The sequence below is a fragment of the Gadus morhua genome, chromosome 6 (genome assembly GCF_902167405.1).
Source record: "Gadus morhua chromosome 6, gadMor3.0, whole genome shotgun sequence".
NCBI classification, from domain to species: Eukaryota; Metazoa; Chordata; class Actinopteri; order Gadiformes; family Gadidae; genus Gadus; species Gadus morhua.
In genome coordinates, this window is record NC_044053.1 from 16,708,029 (window position 1) to 16,725,956 (window position 17,928).

General features: G+C 45.1%; 2 protein-coding genes across 6 annotated transcripts in view; both read right to left on the reverse strand.

Annotated features, from left to right (window-relative positions):
- aopep (aminopeptidase O (putative)) overlaps positions 1–7,996 on the reverse strand; it is an 80,098-nt gene extending 72,102 nt beyond the window's left edge. Inside the window, exons 1-6 of one of the 3 annotated variants that reach the window (XM_030358537.1) lie at positions 7,949–7,989; positions 4,775–5,534; positions 4,024–4,193; positions 3,167–3,389; positions 1,901–2,111; positions 1,445–1,569 (exon numbers count right to left, since the gene is read on the reverse strand). In XM_030358537.1, the coding sequence (XP_030214397.1) occupies positions 1,445–1,569; positions 1,901–2,111; positions 3,167–3,389; positions 4,024–4,193; positions 4,775–5,526 (1,481 nt within the window). In that variant the 5' untranslated portion in view covers positions 5,527–5,534; positions 7,949–7,989. Of the gene's footprint in view, positions 1–1,444; positions 1,570–1,900; positions 2,112–3,166; positions 3,390–4,023; positions 4,194–4,774; positions 5,535–7,948 lie in introns of all 3 variants that reach the window. The other 2 variants (XM_030358538.1, XM_030358540.1) reach the window with 2 other exon arrangements.
- A 431-nt stretch (positions 7,997–8,427) lies between these two features.
- dock8 (dedicator of cytokinesis 8) overlaps positions 8,428–17,928 on the reverse strand; it is a 49,460-nt gene continuing 39,959 nt past the window's right edge. For all 3 annotated transcript variants that reach the window (XM_030358533.1, XM_030358532.1, XM_030358534.1), the window contains 8 exons: positions 17,428–17,559; positions 16,807–16,941; positions 16,234–16,323; positions 15,626–15,862; positions 14,825–14,968; positions 13,050–13,156; positions 10,609–10,779; positions 8,428–10,346 (listed from right to left, as the gene is read on the reverse strand). In XM_030358533.1, coding sequence (XP_030214393.1) covers positions 10,295–10,346; positions 10,609–10,779; positions 13,050–13,156; positions 14,825–14,968; positions 15,626–15,862; positions 16,234–16,323; positions 16,807–16,941; positions 17,428–17,559 — 1,068 coding nt within the window. In that variant the 3' untranslated portion in view covers positions 8,428–10,294. The remainder of the gene's footprint in view (positions 10,347–10,608; positions 10,780–13,049; positions 13,157–14,824; positions 14,969–15,625; positions 15,863–16,233; positions 16,324–16,806; positions 16,942–17,427; positions 17,560–17,928) is intronic.

The following is a 17,928-nucleotide window of genomic DNA, read 5'->3' on the forward strand; positions in this document are numbered from 1 at the left end:
GGGGGCAGTAGGAGAGAGGGGACAGTTGGAGAGAGGAGACACTTAATGGCAGAGTGAGAGCTGGGTAGCAGGGCCAAGAGAGGACAAGGGGGTGGGACGACCATCAGGGGGTTTGTGGGAGAAACCATGGATGTGTTCAGACGCCAATATAAGCGGACTGAGCCGCACCGAACCGAGCCGCTCTGCTCGGGGGAAACGAGGCATTAGTCACATTCTGGTTCTCCCGTACTCGTATACACACTCATTTTGCCCGAGACACACACATACACACACACACACACACACACACACTCGCTCTCTTGCCTGCGTGTGTGTGTGTGTGTACGTGTGTGGCCCACCTGCAGACCACGTCAAGCCTTCCCGGTGTGTGGTACACAGTATGTAACACAGCAGTGTATTGATAAGCTCAGAGAGCCAGAGTGTCGGTGCCCGCAGTTGGTCCGGCTCTCTCCTCTCTGGGTTGGGGGGTTTTTGGTCAGCTCGTTTGGAAAGATGATTTTAAGACTGAGAGCTGTTAGGTTTGGCCCCCATGAAAGAGACGGCACAGTCTTAGGCACGCAGGATATACAGTATTAAAACCAATTCAATAAAACGGGAGAGGGGGAAATGGGGAGGCGGGGTTTGGCAATGGAATAAAGGATGGAGGGAGAGTTGAGGTGCAGTCGGGGAACGCAATGGGTAGGACGAGAAACAGAAGCCATATGAGATGGGAGAGTCTTTTTTATGAACAACGAATGGCCAGAGGTTTGGAAAAATGGAAGAAGGACGGTTGGAGGGAAGAGTTTTGGGGAATCAAAACAAAGGAGAAGGAGGGATAATAAAATGGAAAAATTAATGAAAAGGAGTGGAATACAGAATGGAGCGGCTCCTTAAAGGGCAGCAAAAATAATCCAACTAAAAATATATAAAATATGCGGTGAGAGCTGAAAAGTAGATTTCCGTATTGGCTGGAGTTTCACTTGTGGTTTCCATTATTTTAGTTCCCCCGGAGTAATCCGAGGTTCAGCGCCACCCTGATCAAAGGCCCCTCGGTGGGGAACACCATCCAACACACAAGTGAAAGTGAGACAATCCAGTTAGTTCTCGGGATCAGACCAGACATTATTTCTGGGTATTTGTGTGCCCCCTTACCCTGCCACAGGGAGGTCAGAGAATAGAGCTGAAACCCAGGCTTACTGGGCTTACTGGCTAAGACTAGAGAAGGTTAAAGCCTTGAGAGGATTAACATTGGACTGTTATACCCTAAATAAGAAGATCATACTGTGTTATGAAGAGGGAGAGTAAAGTGAGTTGCATGACGTCAACGGTCAGCTCTTGTTTCATTTTGATGGAAAAACAAACAAAAAAAGGGCCCATGACATGAATCCACTTCAGGTTCTTCCAGCCAAACCTGAAGCTAAACAGCTTCCACACACGTATTGCACTGCTTTACGCCCATTCTTACCTGGCCATGCCCAGGCTAGAGAACCCTTCAGGGACGATGAGGACGTCCAGACGTGGGAAGGGGTGGACCCCCAGGACCGCGTGAGCTGCAGCCAAGCACTGCGGCAGCAAAGCAAGGACCCCCAGCTGAGGGGGAACAACAACAGAAGCATCCCATCACGTATATGGGAGGATAGGATAGTTTCGATTTCAGGAAGTCATAGTAGATTAGCAGAATTTAATAACTATGAATGTACAATATTTAGGTATTATTTATTCACTTATTTATGCTATATATCTAAATTACTGATACTTTGAATGTGATCAATCAAAACAATAAATTAAAGGTATTACTGTACCTTAAAATGACAATGATACACGTGTTTATCTGTACTGTATATCCCAGTGTCGAGTTGACTAAAACTCATCTGGCCAAGCATGCATTATGTGGGAAGTTGAGTTTGAGGTTCACAATCACCCTGGCTTTCTGCAGCAGACAGGCGGGGGCAAACACGCGATGCGGGACCACCCGTTGAGTCCAAGCTGACCGTTCGTTGAAACGGCAAGGGTAGTCGCTATGGGAACAGCTGACACCGCCATCGACCGCGGCTGAGTGACACGTTCCAGTGTGGCGCCCGCTCTCAGGGCCAGTCTCGGACGGAGAGGATGAACGGCCAGTTGGCACGCCACTGTAGCGCGTCAACAAAAAATAAATTAATTAAATGGGGGCAATGGCCTTTCGAATCGTCGTTAATGAAGAATACTTGAATGGCTGCATATTCTTGAAAAAGGATATGCAGTGGTTTCGGTGGCGAGGACTATCCGTCCCCTGTCTGTGCATAAGGTATGGAAACCAGAGCGATGGAAAATGTGAACACGAACGTCACTGGGGCAAACCGCCGTGAGCGCAGAAATATGAAGGTGGCGACACGGAGTTCCATTCCCTTCAACTCCAATATCCCGCTCCTTTTTTACTCCGCCTTGAGCGCTGTTCCAGAGGTTCAGAGAGCGCTCCAACTTTCCTTCCAGCCATTCATTGAAAAATAAAGGCCTTCCTTGTGGCAGGAGATTCCTGGGGCCCAGCAAAAGGCCATAGCTGGGCCGCTGCTGCGGGAAAACCATGTGGGGAAGGGGGGGGGGATTACTGGAAACCCAGTGGCGGCCTGGCCAACATGCGGGGCAGCGGAGGGGAGAACACCGCGGCCCAAGCCAAAACCACCGGGCAAAGAGGTCCGATGCTTGGCCCACCATACAACCCACACCTAATAGACTAAATGAGCCTCTACTTAACCCGACCGAAGCGTCCATTTAAGACATTAAGGCGCGGATCCTACACAGCATTGGGTTTGATTGCCTGTTATTAGATTCTTGTTTTCTCTAACCGCGGCATGCAGACATAGGTAATACCATCCGCTCAATTAACTTATCCCAATCAAAGAATGCGCACCGCCTCCAACCACCTGAGAGAAAGATAAATCAGTTTGAAACTTCCTTCCAAAAAAGTGTCAACGCCTGTGATTGAGTGTGAATACCGATCCCCCACCCTTGCTTCACCTGTCCTAATTTTGGTACGGTGAAGGGAAAAGTACTGCTATGGAATGCACTGGGGCCAAGTGGGGGTTAACGACAGTCTGGAGAGGGGGAGATCATAAGGGAAGAACCGAAGGGGGTTGGGGGGGGCAATAACTCAGGGAAATTAATATAATTCCTGCCAACGTTGAGTGGGAACCCCTTTATTACTTGCCTGGTTGAGCTTCCAGGTCTAGACATGGGCCCGGTCTGGGATCCTGCCCTGGGCTCGGCATCGGTGTTGGCCGGTACTCCGCTGTACTCACTCACTGGAGCCTCGCCCGCACTCCAGGAGGCGGTGTGAGGTTCTGCTATGGCTCTACGCCAGCAGCCCACCGCCAAAGTAAAGGTGGAGGCAGGCATGGGCATTGTGACGTAGTAGTCCCAGATTAGGAGGCCTGTGTATGGGAGGGCCGGGGAAAGGAAGGGTTTGAATGAAGAATGGGAAGTTAGATAAGGAGGAGTGGAAAAAACACGAGAGGAGGAAGATGAAGGACAAGTGAGAGGGGAAAACAAAACGGTAGGTGCGGTCCAAAATTATCCAGAGATAAAGCAAATTCCAAAAAAGGGAGCACTCATAGAAGTCACCGGCCAGTCTTTAGTCATCCACAGAACAGTATCTGTCATGGTCATTTGTCAGGGTCTGACCTTTTCTCACTCAAGGTGACACAGAGAAGCTTTTGCCAATTTTTTATTTCCAGCAGGATGGATTAGTCCAATACACTGCTTTTTGATCCCTCTACAAAGCCAATGGATCAGTCATCTACGCCATTATGGTTTGTCCGATGCTGGCTTCCTTCCCCACAGTTATGGAATACTTTCCAATATGCTTAAAAAAAAATTAAGTCCCTAAATGCACAATCATTACTTTTCCAACATTCTTACAGTTTACTGGTAGATCATTTAGATCATCAGGCTTCCTATCGTGAAGAGTGTTGCATCACATGTATTTTTCCACTGTAAGTGCTGTGTACATAAAGTCATGGGGTGTATAAATAAAGTTAAGCTTGTTGATTGGAATGAGTGGATTACCTGTCTCCCCATCCTTAATGGGGAGGGCTACGTTCTCCCCACTCATCAAAACCACACACTCGCCAGGGGCCCGGACTCTAGCCTGCCATGTTGACATGGCAACAGGCGGCTCTTGGCAGGGGAAGAGGGCTCTATTGTTGATGGGGGAGCCTGCAGTATAAACACAAACCCTGGAAGGGGTAAACAAGGTGTAAACAACAGTTATTTCCTTGGCCAACAGACTTTACACTAATGCATAACGACATCTATTATCCTGTAGCATGTTCCTTTGTGAATTAAAAACATAAAATATCACATAACATCACATGACACAATCCCTCAAGCTCATGAGTATAAATATAAATATGTCGTTTTAAAACATAAAACATCCCAGAACATCACATGAAATACTCACTCAAGCACATAATGGTATATATATATATATATATATAATAATTTGTTGGTATATATTATGTAAATGTATAAGTACTGAACTACCAATTATGCTTCAACTGCACCTCCCACACCAAGAGTGAGGGAGGAGTTTGACAGGAGCAGCTTACAATCTTGGGCACCTCTCACTGAGAAGCAGAATTCACCCAGCGTTGGACGCTTCACCCAGTTATAGGGATGGTGAGCTGGTGCGACAGGTCAGTTATGGCACCTCAACATATTCATCGAAACCAATTAACCCTATAGTTGCCAGATGCCCAATTACCAGATAATTTTGTCATGGTTTTCCATCAGTGTTTATTGCATTATTGTAACAGACCTCTTATCCTGGTCTTGGGTCCACCTGATGGAGCGACCCGCTGGTCTGGTCTCATAAGAGACTCTCAGGCCCCGTGGGAAATTGACCGGGCTGGTAATGCCCCTCTTCTTCACCCGCAGGCTCCAACGGTCCGTGTGGAACTCCACTGGGCCTGCTTCTGGATTACCGGGGGCACCACTGCACTCTGAGAACAGCTGGTGCTGTCGTCTCCAATGAGCAGAAGGCATGGAGACCAGTCTCTGAAGCATGGCCGCCGAGCGGTCTCGAGGGTGACGGTCTCTGACCTCCTCTAAAAGGTTGGACATGGAAGGCACGGAGGTGACGTCCAACTCCTCCACTTGCAATATGTCGAGATCACAGCAGTCCAGCACCAGAGTGAAGTCCCCATCATCGCTCGTGCTTTCCAGTGATGTTCCTACAGATAAAGGGCTGGTTTCTGGTATTGGTCCAGCCCTTGTGCCGCAGTTGGACATAGACGCTGATTCATTCACCGTGCTTTCTCCGGACACCAAAGCCTCAGATGAATCCATGTATCCTTCGCACGGTGACCTGGCCATGTCAGTCTGTCGCAACCCGACTCCAGCTCCATCTGTAGCTTCTACAACAGGTTCCAGGAATAAAGCTATGCTACCAGCGATAACCTTGTTGTGAAGCTGTACTGTCAGGTCCAGCACATAGTGTCTCACTCGTATTTGGTTGGCGTTTGCTCGAAGCGGAAGGTCATCTGTGTCTTGGTCCCCATCAGGCTCCATACCACCACCTAGATGGGTTCAAAGGTTAACTGTAATTGGCTGGCCTCTAAGCAAAGAAATATCGTTTTTGCATGCATCTGTTCACACGTTAAAGTAAAGTTGACGTCACACTGCCTTATAACGATATGCTTAGAGATCGCTGTCTGTTAAAAGTCCCATGGCATGCTACTTTATGGATGCTTACATATAGGTGTTAGTGGGCCCTTAATACAGTATTTGAATACGTTGAAGAAATTCAGCCTTGGTGCAGAATAACAGCCACCATGAGACAGTCCCACAATGAGCTTTCCACAAACGTGGCGTTTTTTAGAGGCGGGTCAAGGTGGAGGGTGGGGGGGTGTGGCCTTGAGCAGCTTGTGGCCACGGTACCATGCGCTCGTGTTTACAGTGGATGTATCGCAATAGCGAGGCGTTTTGGCCGTGTTCTGTAAATATCCTAGAACACTCTGGGTGCTCCGGCGGGAGTCCTGGAGCTCTATATCTAAATAATATCATATTAGAGATCTATATCATATAATATATATTATCACGGCCAAAAGCTGTGTGCGCCTCGAGACAATAATATGAATCTCAAACGACTGGTTCTCCGACGTCTCTGGTTCTTCCACTTCAATCTGATGTAGACTGAACCGCGACATGGAGAAGAAAGGGATTGTTGCCCGTGATTGTTTCCCGCCGGAGCCCTGCTGCCCGCTGCCGCGTGGCACCCCCATCACGAGACTCCACCGCCGCCATGGGGCAGTGGTGCCTCGGCGCTGCCTGCTGCCCGCTGCCCGCTGCCGAGGCATTGGTGCCTCAACAGCGGGCAGCGGGGCTCCTGCAGGGAACAATCGCGGTCAATCCCTTTCTCCTCCATGTTGTGGTTCATGTACCTCAGGGAGTCAAAGCCAAAGTACCTTTCCCCCCCAATTCTTTCTCAACCATGGCTTAGATAACCCCCTCTACGATCGAGTCTCGCTGTGGAAATACCAGAGACGTCAGAGAACCCGACGTGTTAGGCGCCATAACACCAACAGCAGAACGGTAATCCAAATAACGAAGTGTACAACACTTCAGCAGCCACCCTAACCAGCGTTTCATTGTGTGTATTCACACACACACACACACACACACACATGGTGCTCGAACGGTCGCCGCTCATTAGGCAAAGCAGAGAAATGGGGAGGTAACATATTCCATGACGACATACAGGGAAAAATTCCAAATCTGCGCGTCTGAGCTTTGTTTTTTCAAAGGCAGAGCAGGATAGCTAGTGCTCGTTTTGCACCTAACGTAATTTCTAGCTACTGGGGGACCATAGGCAGGCTAGTTCCCCAAGAACTCATATTAATGTTAGAAAACCTCATAAAGTTAAATGTTCATGCCATGGGACCTTTAACAGCATGATTCTGCAATATAGGAGGCTGCAGTTTCAGGACCGCACTTATAAAAAAACATTTAATTTACAATGCTATATTTTGTCCAAGTATTTAACGTTATAATTGTACTTAAAGTTGTAAAGACTTATTCCGTCCAAATATAACTTGAAACTGCAGAGTCCTCTATTGCAGGTACATACACCTGTTGGTTCTTTCTCAAATGATATCAGTGCAAAAATAATATTTTTTCAAATATCTGGAAGCTATATTTCTGGGTTCTATTATAACACGTGTTAGACAATCTGTCAGAAGCCTTATGTTAAAGCTAGCTGAAACATTATATCAAAACAATGTGTGGACACTGGACACACACCCGATGTCGGGTAAAAGCATGGAAACTGCTTGTTAAGATATGAGTCATGACCTTCCCCTACCAAGCAACTCACACCAAAGCCAAATCGTACAAATAACTTGCTATAGTTTCTACAGTCAAAACGTCTCTCTAGCCCGCAGCGGGCACACAAGCGATGCCTGGCAACAGAGAGTTGCAATTACTATTTACTATCAGTTCCTGTCAGTTTGGCCAGGGCAGCTGCACATATTTAAAAGATAAGTTGCGTTTAAATTAAAAACCTTCAACAGAGTAAAGAGCATGCCCCGCATGCAACACGTCTGCGTCCTTGGATGCCTTATGCCCATCAGGGAAAAAGGTAATAAAGTTTTAATCGAAGAAATTATCCTATTTTAATGAATAACTTCAACTTGCCACCAAGCTAATTGGGGCCCAACGTTAACCATTCAACCGTTATACAAGCCACCTGAAAAATATGTTTATTAACCAGATTAAACACTAAAACTAATATCTTCCGATATGTAAAAGTTAAGGGCACGAACGCAGCTGCCTAAACGGTATGGTCAAAGTACTTATTTATTACGATTCTCACAATCTACGAGTCTAGTGTAACGTAATCATTTGAAAACCTCGCTACGTCCACAAACAGAACGCTCACGCTCACTGTGAATGAAATGTACAGTGACCATGGAGTGGACCGATTGGTACCTACCTACCGACCTGCTTCCCGCATGCTCAAGGCAACTCTTTATGTCGTCACTCGTTATGCGACGCCAGCTTATTGTAGTACATTGTGCATCTCATTTGTAGTTCAGTAAAATCATTGCGAATCTTTTAATATGTGGTCACGTCGTAGAAGTATATTAGAATATGGGTCGGATTTGAGGAAGAGGAAATGTCGTTCACAAAACATCCGAAAACTAAAAAGTTTTTTAAAGTATTGATTATAGGATTGGGCAACAACCCAGTGTCAGCAGTCGAGGTAAACATCCTTGGGCAAACTGCCTAGCCCTAGGTATCAATCCTTACATTAATTGGTCTACTCCATGATGGTTGAATAGACCATCTACCCTCATTTCCTCTTCACACCAGTGGCCAAAGAGGGAAAAAAATACCATCTATGGGGGCAAGTGTACATAGAATAAGACTAAACATTATGTGATGTAAAAACATTGGATAAATTATCAAACGCAAGGAGGGCACATTGTTTTATTCAAGTGCATGACCATGACATGTGCATTACAAGGAATTACAATTCCACATTAGGTTAATACAATATGACAGGACTAAAACACATATACAAAATAAAAATAAAACATAACACATCATGGAATTCCTAATAGGGACAATATACATTTACATCATGGGGCCTTTCTTAATTGTCTAAAAGTTGCGACAGTTACCAACTGCCTATTTTTTGGAGTTGCAGAATCTATTTGGGAGGATTTTCTAACCTCATCAATAAAAAGCAAACAGTTTAAATGTCGCACCAAGTATTTTAAAGGGGACCTATTATGCTTTTTCGACTTTTATGACCTATAAACGCTGTTATAATGATTGATAGTCATGTTTAACCATACACAAAAAACAATGTAGATTTTCGGGAAACTCTTCCTCTCATCTGGGCGCTTTCAGCATTCTCTGTCAACGCTCGGTTTCGTCCTTCTCCGCCCCCTCGCCCCCCTCCTGCCAACCCCACTCCTTTGTGATTGGTTACCTTCCTTGAAGCGCGCGCACAGGCAGATTTGACCAGGCATATGGGGGCGTGGCAGGAGTGCCTCTACGTAGATGATTTCCCGGAAATGTGAACAAGTGAATCGCAAACGTTGTCCCGAGTGTTTAGCGCTCTGCACAGCCACCCCAGACTGTCACCAGGGAATACGTCGAAATGCATGTACGTCATTAATTGACACTTAAGTATGGTTAAACATGACTATCAATCATTATAACAACGTTTATAGGTCATAAAAGTCGAAAAAGCATAATAGGTCCCCTTTAAGTAAGTGCATATTGATCGTGGAAGATGAAGAACGTTCAAATAATTTGCTGCACTGCTTCTAAAATGAGTCGTAATAAAATAATAATGAACAACGTTTATTCCTCAGTAAACAATTTTTAATCCTCTGATATATTTACACTATGGATACATTGTGGATCTAAATAAGCTATTTCAATTTAGACCTTCAGCTAAATTATATGTATCAGTTAAAAAAACGACAAAATAAGAAAACTCTGAATAAGTTAAACGCTACTATCTACACTGGCAGATATGCCCAACATGAAAATAAATCTAATCTGCTGTTGACGACATAATCCTGTAGATTTTTCCAGTGACCGAAACCATTCACAGGTTTGCCTCTTTGATGGGAACATCCGCAATTGGCAGCCACCAAGAAGAAATAAAAAACGAAAGGCCTTTTGATCACATACCATAATCTGTTATCATGATTGGGTACAAAGTGGCTTCAGTACGACAAAAATAATTCATATTCTATTATACAATTTTGAATACACAGATCCGTGCGTGTCTCAGACATGCATGTGTGCATGAATGAGACACTGGCAATCTTGGCACATATGCAGTCCCTGGGCCTGCAAGGACCTCAGAGTCCAACTCCACACCACTCGAATCACCCAAGCAAAGGTGTTTGCAGCATTAAGGGGGTTGCATCTGCATTTGCGTCAAAAAATATTTGACAGCTCGGAGCAGAAGGTATCAATGTACAGTGAATCGCTACATATTGGGATGAGAAAGCAAATTCCGTCCGTTGGTCCAAGTTTCCCCTTGTTATTATACTGTCAAAACGAAGAACTGATAAAGACAGCAAAATTGAATAACTAGTCAAAACTAGAACTTAGAGTGAAGTTAAATTGCTGCTGCAAATACCACCACTCTCCCCGGACTCTGCTCTGACCCCCTTCCAAAGTGATTCCCTCTTTTTCCGGTCCTCTTCCAACTCATCCATGTGTTGTCTTCTCCTTTCCCTTTTTTCTCTCTCCATCTATCCCTCCCCCCCCTCTAACTCTCTCGATCTTTTCTCTGGTGAGCAGTGACATCTCAGGAGTTTTCCTCTGGAGTTCTGCGAAGACTGAGCCGTTTGAAGGAGTCCCTTTAGAAGAGAAGAGCAGCGAGAGGGTAAAAGAAGGTAGAAGGAGGCAGGTAGGGATGGGGAGGATGGATGGGGAGACAGAATGACACAGCAAATCAGTTTCCCTTCAATCAAATATCTACTCTTGATAGTTACATAACTGCCCATGCACTGAACGGTCCCCCGTTCAGGTCCACCCCCATAGGTTCTGCTATAAACACAGTAGGACTGCTGGATCCAAGATGAGTGTCTCGGGTAACAGTGTTACCTGTGCAAAGGTTACCTGTTCTCCAGTCGTGGCTTGATGATGGGTTTATAGAGCTCCGGGATCTTCCTCTCCAACATGGGCCGAAGGTTCTCCCTCAGCCGGTTGTAGTTCTTCTTCAGCTCCTGTTGGTACTCCTTCTGGTCCGGCCCGATCAAGTGCTTATTCTTCTCCACAGCCTCCCCACACCTGCAGGGTAGGGACCGAGCACAGGAGAGGGACAGTTGGCAGGGAGAATATGATTCCCCGAGGATAGCTTGGATACCAATAGACAAACTTGGTGTGAAAAAAACAACCCTATTTAGTGTTTTGATGTGTGCTTGAGTGCGTCTGTGTGTGTGTGTGTGTGTGTGTCCATGCAATGGATTAGTGTTCCATTCACATTGTCTTCCTGTCTTGCACTCGTATTCAGCTGGGGAAGGCGCCAGGCCAGCAATAGCCCTGGCCATAGACATAATCTGCAATATGTGGATTATGAGGATGGGTGGGTAGCTAGTAAATGGACAGATGGATGGATGGTGTTTTCATTAATGTAATGAACCAATTACTGGGCTTCAATGAAGAATAAAGAATATGAGAAAAGAGCTGTGTTCAATCCAAGGATTTGTTGTATTCGTTTACAATACAAATGTGGCCTGAACTAAAAATGGGTCAAAGAAATTGACAAATGAGAGAGGGTAGGGGCAAAACACATGTCGGATTTTAGCTTCCCACTTTAAATGAGAGTTATATTGTAAACGTCAATATAGTGCAATGTAACATTATACATTACGGGGCACTGTTGGTGCACTTGCCATAAAGATTTACAAAGCCATAAGTACCATAGGATTTGTGGATCAATCTCGGGCTGTATAACATCCACCATCTTTAATGTAGAATATATTCCAAGTCAGTGCCCAAACTGAAGTCAACCCCCTCCTCTCCAGACTCAACGCTCACGCAGTTTGCCATGTTTAGGACTCGCAGAACACAACATTACATTTTGAGACAAGCACAATTATTCTATTTCGACAATGACAAGCGACCGTGAGTCCTAAACTGTAAGTCGATCAGCTAATGTTTTTATTGTTCAGCTCATGTGACATTCGTTCTTGAAATCCTTCTGGGCTGTAGGCTGTCTCCATCTTTCCAATCTTTGAATTGCACCCGTGTTTTACCCTTTTTCGAAAGAGGTTGACGTTTTTAGGTTGAATAGAATCCAATACAATCTCAGTTGATCAAACTAGTTTGATAGCTTCCATAGCTGCATCATGCTGTTTTTGTCTGCCAATTTGTCTCACATCGGTCAACCCGGGATACTCTAAACAAAGAAACCAGTCTTTTTGTATCGACATGTTTTCTTAATCCCCAACGACATATCATGGTCATTTTATGATTTAGTACAGTAAATTTGTTACATATTGGACCTTTTAAGAGAACAGCCATGCACTGTGAGAAGCACACAAGTTAAACTCAAAAGGGATCAGATGTTTTCAAACCCTGCTGACGAAACGGGGAATCTGTTGGTGGGTCGGTCGGTGGATTAGAAGGTCGGTCATGGATAAGTGAAAAGGACACATTAGCATTTTTGGAAGGAAATATTCGAATACTGGGGTCGAAAGCAAATTCAAACCGGCATGCTGTTTTTCTGTGATTAGGTTTAAGAACGACCATGGTTGAGGACTGGATACTCCTCATACAAAGGGGAGAGTTATCAGCTTGCCTCGGTTATGAAGGAAAATAACAATTTCTAAAATTACAGTAAATATCTGCCAGCTCTTGCCAAACAAAGGAGATTGGGGGTGACTTTGGACATTACAAATGAAAGACCATTCTAGGTGAATGGTGTTGCCACATGCAAAGCTACAAGGACACACACACACACACACGAGCACACACACACACACACACACACACACACACGCAAGCACGTGTGTTTGAAGTATTCGTAATACAACAATCCCTCAAGTGGAATAATAAAGTGTGACAATGGTGAAGTGATGAACGGAGTAGTTTGGTAACATTGGTGAGTTATTCCGAAACATTGTGTTGCATAATAGTTTTATAAAGTATTATCAATCAATTATTGTTATCACCCTCTATATAAACGGCATAGACCCATTCCACAGGCAAGAGATCATTATTCACCAGTCAAAAGGAACCACACTACCTACTACACTATACTTTTGGCCATTTTTCCCGCTAGCGCCTATGACAAGGACCATTTTCATTTAGAAATCCCTTTGAACTAACATTTACTATATCCTCCCACGGAGCCAGTTAATAGTAATTTCTCGTGCAAAATGAAAGACGCAGGCGGAAAACTCCACGGGGGGGTTCGGGGGGCTGGTGGTGTAACCTAACATTTCTTTGGGGTTTATGGCCCGCAGTGGGAAGGCAGCGTTTGTTGTTTTGCTTGGTTTTGTGAGATTGGGTCTGAGCTGTTAGTTACAGTTGAGGTCTATGGGGTCTCCTCTCACCTCATGATGAACTCCTTGAAGCACAGCCGCAGTTTGTTGTGGTGCCGGTAAAGCTTGGGGTCGGCAGGGATCTCGTTCAGGAAGACCTGGGCCACCTCTAGCGGGCCCTGGAGATGTAGAGACAGACAGAGAGAGAAAGAAATGTACACAGAGTGAGAGAGAGAATACACAAAGAGAAAGAGGAAGAGAGGGAGAGATACAGAGAAAGAGAGAGGGAGAGACACACAGAGTAAGAGAGAAACAAACACAACGAGAAAGAGGGAGAGAGACAGAGATAGAGAGAGGGAGAGACAAACAGAGTGAGAGAGACACACACAGGAGGAAGAAATAGCGCGAGGCAACGACAGAGAGACAAAGAGCGAGACAGAGACAGATAAAGAGATGCAAGTATAGAAAGAGGAGATGGAGTGAAGGAGAGACAGAGACACACATGAATTACAAATAAAGGCAGATTAGATGCAACCACTAAGGCGCTTAAAAAAAGAAAAAGAAAAATAATTTTCATTTCTTATTTTCCCTTTTTAGTGGCAGGAAAACAACGTGGTCAGCGGCCACAGCTTTGGGCTGTTGGCCAACCAGGCTGTTGGTCTGGACCATGAGGCGGAGATCAGAGACAGAGAACCAGGCCGTGATTAGTGCGCTGCATGTTTAATGCATCCACTAAATCCTCTATAGACCCACCATTTGGCTCCCATTTGGCCCCCCCGTCCGGGCCCTTGTTATCCCCCGTTACATTCATCATAAAACCACAGCGTGCCGCGCAGCGGCCCGCATCACTACTGCTACAGTTAAACAGTTCTGATTAGCATCATAAACGCATTCAAGAAGGAGCTGGGCCCTCCCTCACATTGGGGCCCCTTATAGGGGGAAGAGAAAGAGAGAGAGAGAGAGAGAGAGAGAGAGAGAGAGAGAGAGAGAGAGAGAGAGAGAGAGAGAGAGAGAGAGAGAGAGAGAGAGAGAGAGAGAGAGAGAGAGAGAGAGAGAGAGAGAGAGAGAGAGAGAGAGGGCCGTCTTCACTCGCACTGATTACAGGAGTTAAGCTTGTAGGTGGAGCTGCTCGACATTATCACTATGTATACAAGTACGTTTAGCAAGGCACCCATCAGATCCAGTCTGATAAGACTCTGGGAAGATAGAGCACTGTGGGGCAGGAGATGGAGACGGAGTCACCGTAGTCTGTCTCGCCCCCCGCTTTCAACATCCCCAGCGCGAAGCGTAGCTCATGGTAGGAGCAATGAGGGAACACATCAAAGAGACCTCAGGGTTTCGTTGCGGCGTGCAGCACATGGAGACATAAAAGGGAAGACGTGGGCGGAGGGGGGGGGGGTCGTCTGTGTGTGTGGGGGGGGGGGACACTGGGGGTTGGGGGGTGGGGTCTGCAGACGTTTTAACTAAATCAGCCGAGAGGTAAAAGGGAAGGATTAGGGTTATTGATGGGGCTCCGACGCTTTGATGTGCAATCACTGTCATGTGTCCCACCTGTGCCGTGTGATCACAATAGAAAATGTAACCCAATAGAAACGAAAGAAAAAGCGCTGGATCAAATGATGCCGGTTGATCTTCTCTCTCAACCACATGACAGAGCGAACACTCGGCAGGCGATAGAGGAGTAAACTGCCACTCTTCAAAATGCGATTTTCAAGACAACACATCAGCCGTTGTAATTGATTTAACCGTTTAAGAGATGAGAATAATACAATGAAATCAGAGTAAACACAAAGAAGATCTGTTCAAGTGGTAAAACAAATAATCCAAGTGTGGAGGTGGAACCCTACCTGGTTCACGGTGGCTCCCACGGAGCCCTGTAACAACATCTGTAACATCTTAGGGTCGGGCTGCTCTCGGTGTGTGGCCACAGCCAGCTCCCTCGTCTTCTTCTGCATGTCCTCGATGGCTACCTCGATGGGCGTCAGGACAAACTGGAGACAAATGCAGGAAGTGACTTAGAAAAAGTTTTTTTTCCTTTGCTAAATAATGGCTATGATGCCTTAGTATTTAGCATTTTTTAATGCAGCAGATGCTTCCCTCATCTTTACAGTTAGTTTAAAGTTCCATTATTTCTAGATGCATGTCATTAGTGAGCAGGTAGCTTAGTTTCCTGTATGGCGCTGACTGGTGAAAAATAGTCCATACGTTACAACTACATTTGTCCAAACGACAACAGATATGGATTTAGATATAGATAAATATTTCCATTTCCAAGTGGCAGAGGCCATAAAAGATGGGCTACATTAGAGATATCTATCTATCTATCTATCTATCTATCTATCTATCTATATTAAACATATATTTATATATTTAAATATAGAAGAAACAGATAGAAAGAGAGAGATTGATGGACGTCGATAAGCGAGAAAGAGAGACCCAGATCACAAACAAAGGAAGATACGAGTGGGCAGGATGCAAACAACAGAGCCATCCTGTCTGAGTGACGTCTTATTTTTTTTCAGCGGCATGGAGACAACGTTCTGAGTAGCCACATGCAGCTACTGGCCAAGACGTTGGTCTGCCGACATGAGGAGCAGATCAGAGACAGGGAGGAGCAGGCCTGGCTGGGGGATGCCGCAGCAGCCTACCTCCTCCTTCTGGATGACGTTGATGCGGGTCTTGACGTAGGGGAAGGCGTGCATGGTGGTCAGGATGGTCTTCCTCTTGTACTGCTCGCTGAGCTCTCCCCGAGGGCGGCCCGCTCTGGTGAAGGGCGTCGTGAACATGAAGCGCCGCAGGTTGAAGTTCTTCTCGAAGTTGGTCAGCCGGTCCTTCATCTCGTAGTCGTCAAAGTAGGGCTCCGCATACGTGATCTGGATGTACGCCTGGAGAGAGGTTCCGAATCAGACTCTAAATTCTTTGTCGTTGATCAACAGCGTTACAGATAATCATCTCAGATGCGGCTCCGATTAGGGTGAAGGTCCAAACGACTAAGGACGTTTCATAGACGCAGAAGAGGAAAGTGCAATGTGATGGCTGCAAAATTTTCATTAGCTGATCTTTAAAAACATTAAGAATTATTTTAAAGCCAAACCACATAGGTTGCTATCCGACAAGGCATAAAAAGTCATTTCACTTTTATTTCACTTTTTACTCCAAAGAACGAAGTCATCTTTTAGTTTTGCCCTGCAGCCTTCCTGTGTTCTAGCAGGTAGTGTGGGGTAACAGCGTGGCAGAGTGTCTCTCGACTACCTACCTTGTTGGGGTTGAGTTTCTTCCTGTCCACGGGGGTGGAGTCTTTGATCATCTCCAGGGAATCCTCTCCAACACACTGACTGTAGAAGTTCTAAGGCGAGTGGGAACATGAATGTGATATATTTGACTAAACAATTCAGCCACATTTTATGACCGTTCGTCAATTGTAAGGATGTCCATACAAAAAAGATCCACTTGAAAGTTAAAGTAGTTTAGCAATATTTGTTTTATTTGAATGCTATTCAACTATTTTAATTGTATTACTTATATTAATAACCAATTTAATATTTAATTTTGAAGTTTGTATGAAGAAAATGATTTACGTCGTTTCGAAACGCACAACCCCTGCCCACTCACAACCAGATATATAAAAAATACAACTAGAAGGGAAAAACATTTGAATGGTAACCTCTCTCTCTCTCTCTCTCTCTCTCTCTCTCTCTCTCTCTCTCTCTCTCTCTCTCTCTCTCTCTCTCTCTCTCTCTCTCTCTCTCTCTCTCTCTCTCTCTCTCTCTCTCTCTCTCTCTCTCTCTCTCTCTCGATGAAATGTGATAAAATATACAGAAATAATTGCCTCCAGTCTGTGAGAGATCTCCGGCAGGTGTGTTATCCCTGGTTCCTTGTAAACAAACTCCCGCTCATCCAGATCCCCAAACTTTGCTCCGTAGAAACCGACCCGGAAGTAGGTACCGAACATCCTCTTGTGGCCCTGGATGGGGAGAGCACATATGGTGGTGGTGGTGTGTTACAGGGGGTGAGTGCAGATTTGTGTTTTGCATAGAGGCATAGAACAGATTGAGATTAAATGGAAGTAGGTGGGACCAGATGAGGACTGGGAATAGTAGTAGGCCACTCGTCATACATAAATATAACATGTTTGGACATTCGCTACTGTATCACATAGTGAATAAAACAAAATTGTGGCAGTTTCATTAACTCTTTGGGAGTATAGGTCCCCTTTGCCAAAACACATTGTGTAAACCCCAAAAAAAAAAGAAAGTGAAAAATTAATATTAACTAATGATAAAATAATAATTGATTCCTAAATGAGTAATAGCTATATATTTCTGTCTCTCAGTGGCTCCACCTGTTAGGCTGGTGTGTAGGCAATATGCCTCAAAGCAGCGACTCACTTTCCCCGTCCCTCTTGATTCTCCTGTCCATAATGATATTGATCCTGCATCTGAACGGTTACCTTCTCAATAATCTTGTCGAAGGCCCGCTTCAGCTTATCGTGAGTGGAGGCCAGCTTTCGGAAGTCTCTATGCGCCTCCAGGATGGGAAGGATAATCTTGTACACCTCGTTCACCGTCTCGAACAGACTCCCCTAAACAGAAAACAGAGAACGATAAACGTTCAACAACGGAGAACGATGTACGCTTGATGACCAGATCATGTCATCAAGCATACAATGCACACGTGGTTCAGGGCAATCTATAACCGCAAACAGCAAAAAAGATACCATCTAATTAGATCTACATTTAGCATAAATGTAGATCGGTAATTGTACAACAACTTGCAGGCTGAGAACAATCAACACTTGAGCTAATGCATCCCATTTAAGCCCCTTAAAACAAAAACGCAAACAATTGGACAAAGTAGCACTAAGAAACACAAAAAAGAGGTGAGCAGTTTCTCTTTATATTTAATATAAATATGAATTTTAATTGGATCGTCAAGTGAATAATAGATGTTA